The sequence below is a fragment of the Harpia harpyja genome, chromosome 12 (assembly GCF_026419915.1).
Source record: "Harpia harpyja isolate bHarHar1 chromosome 12, bHarHar1 primary haplotype, whole genome shotgun sequence".
In the NCBI taxonomy this organism is placed as follows: Eukaryota; Metazoa; Chordata; class Aves; order Accipitriformes; family Accipitridae; genus Harpia; species Harpia harpyja.
The window spans coordinates 9,087,581-9,096,187 of NC_068951.1; the positions used below are offsets into that span (position 1 = coordinate 9,087,581).

General features: G+C 48.1%; 1 protein-coding gene across 1 annotated transcript; it reads left to right on the forward strand.

Annotated features, from left to right (window-relative positions):
• Positions 1-20: 20 nt before the first annotated feature.
• Positions 21-3,278, forward strand: MIS12 (MIS12 kinetochore complex component). The gene has a single exon (XM_052802880.1). It carries the CDS (start codon positions 223-225, stop codon positions 853-855), a length of 633 nt encoding a protein of 210 aa, XP_052658840.1. The 5' UTR covers positions 21-222; the 3' UTR covers positions 856-3,278.
• Positions 3,279-8,607: the final 5,329 nt, after the last annotated feature.

Here is an 8,607-nt window from a genome sequence, read left to right on the forward strand (position 1 = left end):
GGCGGTGGCGGGCTCGGCACCGGCCTCGGTCTGCGGCACTCGAGCGGGAGGAGCGGCCCCGGTGCCTCCGGTAACGGCGCGGGAGGCCGCGGCTGCGCTGGACCTCCTGTGGGAACCGGCTTCCCCTCAGCTGCGGGCTCGGCCTTCCCGCCTGCAGTAAGGCCCGTCTTCCCCGGGCCCTGCCTTTCTCGCTCCTTTCCTTACCGGCTTTCCTCCGCCACTATGTCGGTCAATCCCATGGCCTACGAAGCGCAGTTCTTTGGCTTCACCCCCCAGACATGCATGTTGCGCATCTACATCGCGTTCCAGGACTACCTCTTTGAAATGATGCTGGTGGTTGAGAGCGTAATCCTGAAGAAGCTGGACGGGTTTCCCGGCTGTAAAATCGGCCCCTTCCAAATCCGGAAAAGCACGGAGAAATTTCTTCTCTTCATGAAGGAGCACTTCGATAAACTCTTCAGTAAAATGGAAGAAGTGCTTCTGCAGCTGGTGTTAAACATCCCTAAGAACGTGCTTCTTCCCGAGGATAAGGTCCACGAGCAGTACCCCTACAGCAAAGCACAGTTCCAGGCGCTTCAGGATGAGATCCATCAGCTGCAGCAGCAGTACAGGGCTGAGGCGTCTGCTGGGCAGGCACTGCGTGCAGAACTGGAAGAACAGAAGGCTGTTCAGGCTGAGCTTGAGAAGATTTTGCAATGGTTTGACGGGCTTGAGAATATCTGTAGGGAGCACGGGACCGGCAACTTGGAAGAAAGCTTTGCTTTCTTGACACAGAACTCTAAGAAACTGCAAGATGTGCTGAAAGATGTTGAAGAGAAAAGCAAAAAAATAAAGCAACATGATCAGTTATTGTAATGGAAATTCTGAAAAGGCAACAAAAATCATTTAGACAGCTTGCTTAAAATGATAGGGGCTTATCTTTCCAGAAGCATTTCCCCTAATCCCTTACTCCTCTGGTCCTGCCAGGATCTAGACTAAAAGCTGTTGAACTGTGTCAGTTTGCACCTATTTAGCACCTCCCTAGGGAAGTAGGGGGAGAAAAAAGTCTGTAAAATGTAACTCTTATTGGGAAGAAATTTTGGGTTGGATACCTGGCTGCAAAGGTGCCTTCCTGACTTTATGAATGCTGACTTCGAACACAACATAGCGCTTGTTTATTTTAAGGATTATTTAAAAAAAAAAAAAAAAAAGTCCAAGTAAGACCTGTAAGGATATGTAAGTGCGTTTCCAGCCTGATACCAGTTCAGATAACAGAGTCGATGTTTCTGTCTTTGAAGACCTTGGGATTTGTACCAGTTTCCCGCAGGAGCCATATTGCACAAGCAGTGAGTGTCTGGTTAAGGCTGAGATGCTGTTCACGGTGTTTTAAAAGCCAACAGCTAGGAAGTGAACAGAGAAGACTGAGACAGTGACACTGTTGTCAAGGTTCTGATGAGAAATAGATCTATTTGCATCAATACTGAGTTTCAACCCAATTTCTGAAGTTTCAGGGTTACTTACCACTCCACATAAGTTTGCAAAGAGGTAGCTTGTGTTTTCTTTAAGCAAGGACAGCGTGCTGCTCCACAGACCAAAGATACAGAAGCCACTGGAGGAAATGAGCAACTTGATCACCTTGTCCTACTTTAGCTTATGTTGCTTTATACATATATTTTGTTTATTTGGTTGTTTTTATTTTTGTTGTCCAGTGTCCTTTTTCTACTAAATAGCAAAGGTCATTTTATTCATGTTTAATCAGATTTTCCTGTAAAAATGTTGTGAAGACTGACTGCTATGCTTGAGTTCCTTGAAGTGACTTAATTAAGCTTATTCTATCTGTACTTGATTCATAATACATTACAGTCTCTGTGCATCTTTCTGTTGGCCTCAGCAGGTTTTGAATCTCCTGTACAGACGTATCATGAAATATCAATACTAATTTCTACTTTACTAGCATAGCTGTTTGAAAGACATTAAACTTGTGAATAATTTAGAAGTTACTGCAATAAAAAAATGTATTAAAAGCATAAAATACCCTTTGCAATTCTTTCTTCCCCGACTTCTGAAGACTTCATACAGAATCAGCTTGGTAGAACCAGTGTCTTTAAACATACATTGCCTTGATATGTGGCTGGAGACCTGTGGGACTCAGTGGCCACTCTTGAAATTCTCACAAAGGAAGTAAATTTCTGATGTCGAGCTCAGGACTTCTGTAGTGAATGTTAGCCTATGTGGAGGCTAGAGTTCAGAGGAGGAAAAACTAGGGCATCAGGTAAAAATTAAGTTGCTTGTTTAGGAAACAACTTAGGGACTTAAAAGTTATCTAATATTCTCAAAGTTTGAAGAGTAGAAAAATGTCATGATTCATACAAGGTCCACTGTAGAAAATCTTGCTGAAAAAGTCTGTCTTCATTTTATACCATTACTGTCAGTTTTGTTGCAGAAATCAAGCAGCCACTAGTCTGTAAATTGAATGCAAATATGTACATACTGTTTCATTTAATGCTAAACTGTAAAGAAGAACATTTGAAAAATCTACTACGAAACAAAGGTGATAACTTGAACCCAAAGAGCCTATGAACATTTCCACAAGAGAAGAACTACAAGCAAGAATTTGACAAAGGGGGATAAAACAATCCGTTGCTGCCTGTTCTTCAGGGCACAGTTGAGCACAATTGCTGTCCAAATCCCGTAATGTCATGATACATTCATTAACACCCTCAAAATTATTGCCATCTTGTATTAGAAATAGAGAGGAGGGAAGAGTGGTGTGCAAGATAGTACTGATGTATCCGAAACCTTTTAACTTCTGTCTGCAATCTGAAGAAAGGCATTGCTGCACACGGAGGGGGAATGTCCCGACGGTGAAGGGCGTCATGTATTCATGCAACGTTTCAGCACCTGCACAGTTCGGGCCTGCATCACTGTGAAATGCTTTGGTATGTAGGCACTGGTGGACTAAAGGGTGACCTGACTTCTCTTGTTGAATTAGATCTTTTAAGGTACTTATTTCTGAAAAAGGGGCGGGGTTTTTTTTGCTGTATGAATAAATCATTAATATGAACACATAAGACAGCCATTTACAGCTAATAGAGGTTCTCAACAGGAGATTTATTACACTGACCTCTTTGTTTAGGCTTCTCTTCAGACGCGATTAAATGTTGGTGGTCTGATGACAAAACCATTTAGTTGAAATATGGAGAAGAGCAGATCTGTGAAGAAAAAAATGAACTTTGCCATGACCCCTCCGGAGATACCGGCTTCTGAAATTCAACTGCTATTAAAATCCTGTAACCTAATTTCTCCTCTTCATTTTTTTGTTCATAAAATCACTTTTAAGAATAAAAGTCTTGAACTGGAGGGGTGGTGGGTGGGATACATGGAGAAGGGTGTTGCCAAATATAATCTTCCAAAGAGTAATGAAAAGTCTCACCAGGAGACCCAGCATATTTCAGTAACACATGTGGTAGCAGTATATTGAAGAACAACTGTTTTGTGAGAGGGAATAATGCTATTTTTTTAAATGCTTACCTATGAAATTCAAATAAGCATTAAAAGTCCTTTTTTAAGAACATTTTCAATAAAACAGGGAATGAAATGGGTATCCACAGAAGTTTTAGTGGAGGGAGGATAATACTCATGGGAGCTCACCTCACCTGATGCCAACGTTATGGTATGAAACTGAAAATACTGTCACAGTGCAAAATTAGCTCTGAGGAAGCAAAATTGTTGAGTCCCATCACTGGGCAGGAGCCCGCCCGGAGCTGCCTGGGCACTGAGATGCCACCACAGCCGGGCTGGGCTGGGCTGCCGGCCGGAGACTCTTTGGCAGCAGAGGGCACCAGGAGGCTGGCCCAAGGCTTTGCTTCCAGAAAAGGCTGGTTTATATCCCCGCCCCGCCCCTAACTTCCCTGTGCACCAAGAATTACCAAGTGTCTCCTCAGATAAATCACTTGTTTTACCCTTAATGAGTAGGAGACACTTTTCTTTGGGCATTGCATGCCACGCACGCATTTGCAGAAAGCTGGATCAGGATGTACCGAGTTTACACACACCAATGCTGTGTTTTCCTTTAAAGAAGAATTATTCTTATTTTCACTCAATTGTCCTCAGACCGCTGCACTTTCCCCTCTCCCGACCAGGCAGCTTGCACAGTGCCAAGGTCTTCTCCAGCGTGTTCTTCACGACTGGAGCTGTGGGTGAGCAGGGAGTGCCAGTACTGGTCATGATGGTTGTACTGGGATTTGCCTGGACATTGCAATCGCTACACGATGCTTGTGTTGTGATTTCAGTGTATTGCTGTAACACGCTGCTAAAGCAAAATCCCCTGTATCATCAAATAGGTAAATCTGATATTAAACATTCCACCCTCCTGGTGCAGATATCAAGCAGACCCACTCAGGGAGCGCTGGGCTCTGGCAGGGCTGTACCCACACTGGCCTCGCACCCTCCTGCGAACACCCCTTCTTACCTGCTTCCCAAAATGACATCCTGTCACATGCACTCCCATCAGTCGAGTCACCATAATGAAATATTTTAAAAATTAATTATTTCCTGATGGTCTGGAGAACAGCACAGGAAACACCTTTGGCCAGCACCCCCAAACCTCGGGCAGCGAGCCTGGGAGCCACCGCCACACTTTGCCAAAGCTTGTTAGGCAGCTGCCTGCAAACGCCCCGCTCTGCTCCGGGCTGCCGCTGCCCGAAACCCTAATTGCCAGGGAAGCTCCCAGAGCCTGGGCAATCCCCCCCAGTTAACCTCAGACAGTCACACAGCGTTTCAGCGTCCAGCAAAGGCCACGGGGTTTTCTTTCCAGATTCATCCGCTGCTGCGGCAGCTCATCCTTCAGCTGCTGCTTCCGACGGTACCGGGGGGGCATTCCCAGCCCTGAATCGTGCTCATGCATTTGTGGGGCCCCTCAAGGTCCAGACGCTGGAGAGCAGCTCGACGTACCCTGACTCCATTCTCGGTGGCCTCTCTGTCCATCCTTGTCCCACACTCCACGGGCTCCCATCCCTCACGGCGGCTGATTCAGTGCATCGGAAAGGCGATGGCCACGGCACACGTCCATCGGTGACAGCGGTACAGGTACAAGGCAGGCAGAGAGAGGATGGCACCGAGCTGCTGCAGGAGCGGGACCTGGGGCTGGCTTTTAAAGAAAGGAGAGAAATTCCGTGTGGGTGATGTTAATGCTCGTTCTCTCTAAATGGTTGTGCGGAGCTGGAAGATTCAGAGCCTCCGGCTGGGAGCGAGGTACTTTACAAGACCCAATGTAAAAAATATAACCATTATCAAGAGCCTTTTGCAGGGGTAAAACAGCCTTGCTGTCGTGCACTTCGTCCAACAAACACCCCAACAGCAGAGCTGAGGTCTAAGGGGAACAAAGCCAAGCTACCCATTTTCTTACCAGGGTAACACGCGCTCCTGGTCTGGGGACACGCAGGAGCCCCGAGGCTTGTTGGGGCTGGGGATGTCCCAGCAGCTGGATGCGCCATCGGGATGGGGAAAGGCTTCGAGCCCCGCTGCAGCTACCGGGACTATCAGGTTTTCAGCAAAACTCACCTCACGTGCAGCCAGGATTGGAGCCCCTGTGCGTGGAGGAGGGGGTCAGGTGCAGTGGGGAAGGAGCCGGCACCAAGTCCCAGGGGTGGGGGTGTCCCCCGAATGCCCTCCAGACACCGGGGGGTTCAGTTCCCAATGCAAGGGGAAAGAAGATAAATAAGAGGGTTTTTTAGCAGCGTTCACAGACAATTCCAGTGCTCGGGTCCAGGCGACGCAGCCCTCCTCAACTGTATACACTGAATGACGGTGTAATTAGCAGCTGTTAATAAACCCACACCTGGCAAAATGCCAGCCTGGGGCCAGGGCCGTTACCATATGTCTCCTCATTAAAAGCTTTAATTACAGGCAGGAAACGCCAGTGGCAGCCACACAATTTAATTGCTTCACCTGAAGCTGGCAGCGGGTCAGCTTCCTCCCTTGCCGGCAATCCCATGGTGGCTGGGGGCTGCTGTCCCCATCCCCATCCCGCAGCAGGGCTGGTGGGACCAACAGGGCAGGGAGGAGATGCTCATGCCACACCATCCCATGATAACGATGAAAAAAACCAAACCCTGTTATGTGAAAAAAATTTCTTTCACAGGGATTTTTGGCTGGCTTAGACTAAGCAAGAGCATCCCCCTTCCCGAAATAGAGCCCTGAGAAACCGCCTCTGCCAAAAAAAAATTGAGAGGATGCAGGGAGACAGGCAGGCACTGCGAGGCACCACGGCTGACGCAAGTTAGCCCAGCTAGCGTGCGTGGAGGCTCTCCCCTAATGTGTTTGCACATCACACATCATAAAATCAGATGGGAGTGAAAGTGCCGAGTGCCTCAGTGGGATTTACGGAGAGCTGCCCTGGTGCCACCTCCCCCTGCACCCCAGCCCCCACATTAAAATAAATGGGGCACAGAAAATGGGCATTCAGATCACATTAGTGGCAAAACATTGATTTACTCAGGCGAAGAAAGTCGGTCAGGGCTTGATGCTGGCATTTCTTGTCCGTGTTTGCTAGACCTCCCTGGAAATTGCTTTAGAAAAGAACATGGTAAACAGCTTTTTCCTACTCAAGGAGATGAAAAGACAAATCCTGGACATGTTTGGCAACAAAGGGATCACTTTCACATGTAAGATCTTCCCCCCACCCATCCCCCAATTAAACCATAGGAAAGAGGGAGCGTGATTAAACAGCCTTTGCTGGAGGGAAGCCTTGGAGGCAGCTGTGCAGCTTGGTGTGGAGCAGCATGGATAACAATAAAGGGTGAAGTTTATAAGGAGGTTACTCCTGGTTGCGGCTGTGTCTTCTGAGGGCTGATGACTCCCCCTTCGCTGGGGGCGGGAAAAAAACCACATCCCTTGCACAGCCCGGCACAGCTTTGGGTGCTTCCCTGGCCGTTCATCCCACCCCCGCATCCATCCCACCTACACTGCAGTTAGTTTTAAGTGGCAGTCGTGGCTCTCAGGGCGAAACTTGGCATGACAAGAAGTAATTCAGAGGTTAGTTTAGCTCCACCTTGGCTGTAACTAAGGACTCAGGCTTTTGCTTTAAAACCACCACCCATTTGTAGCCGGACCATGCCCAAAGCCTGAGCAGCAACTGCTTACCAGCGCCCAAACCTGCAGCTCATAAGGACATGCACCAGCAGCTAATATCAGACCCAGAAGAAACGTCTTCCCATCTTTTGTTGGAAATCAGTATAGGAAATTTAATTTCAGACTGAAGAGGGAACAAAAGGCAAACGAACCAGGGAAATAATGTCAAGGCAAGAGTGAGCCTTTGGAGCTCATTTCCCTGTATGGATCCTGCCAGGCAGCGATGCCCCAAAACCAGACACTTTGGACCCAATGGTCCCACGCCAAGTGACCCCTCTGCTTGGTGCCCTCCCACCCACCAGCAGCTCTGATTATTTTTGTCCCCTTCCCCCAGGCAGCTCCCCTGCCCGGCACCTCACTGCATACCTGCTGCCCAGGCAGCCCTGGCTCCTGTACGCCTGCTTCTGGGGATTTTATTACCTCTCATTTCCCCGTAGAAAGGAAATTCTCCTGCTGCTTTGCCTCGCTTATCCCTCCTGGGCTATTATTACTCCTACTTACACAACTCAGAATATTATTCCCTCCTGTCACCTTAATTTCTAATAATTAGTATTTGGTGTAACGCTACAGCAGTCAGCTCAATGAATGTTATAATAAGCACTAAATTATAATTTACTGCTCAAGAAATCCATTTTGAAACGCAGTCCATTTAAAAGAAAATGAGGGGGAGCAGCTTTCAAGCCGTTTACCTGGCTGGATCAAACCCCAAATCGAGTCCCCAGCAAGATCCTAAAATGACCATAAACCCTGGGGGCATTTACTGCCCTGGGACATGTCACTGACCATGTCTCGGAGCTGGATGTGTGATGGTGGCAGCGACATGACCCACCGAGGTGGGACCAGGACGCCGCATCCCCAGGGAACAAGCAATTATGTGACTTCAGTATTTTATTTACTCTCTGACAAAATGCTGGGGTATTAATCCACCTGGCATGGGAATGGGCGATAGCATTAATCCAGCAAAAGTGCTTGTGCATTAATGAGTCCTCGATGTCCCCATTTGCACACCTGAGCCTCTGCCGGTCCCTCTTACACCGCGGTTTTCCTTCCTTTCGTGGTGCTGGTTGCAGTAGGTTCAGGCCCTTTGCTCTGGCCTGATGGGGCACATCTGGGCATGTTTTTCTGAGCTTATCACACAAATAGCTTTGCCGATAGCACAAAGCAACGCAGTACCTCCCTTACCCACTAAGGCTCGGCCGGTTGGGATCGTTGCAGCACCGAATGACCTGGCCCCAAAGGGGGTTTCAGCTCTTCAGTCACTAATTAGGGGGTGGTGTGCCAGAAACAAGCTGGGAAAGCCAACTGGGGGGAAAAAAGGAGGATAAAAGTTTAAAGTGATGTTCAGTGGCTGCCTTGAGCCCACAGGAGCTGGTGATGGAGCTTGTTCCCTCCTTTCCAGTGCCAAGTCAGCCTGTGCCCCTTGCAGCCACTGAGCCCCGGCCATTTCTGCTGTCATTTTGGGAAAGCTGCAGGTGCCCATCCTCATTGCCAACCTGG

What these genes read in the sequence shown, in the direction of transcription:
- MIS12 (XM_052802880.1), top strand. Translation starts at nt 223, where the DNA reads ATGTCGGTCAATCCCATGGCCTACGAAGCGCAGTTCTTTGGCTTCACC.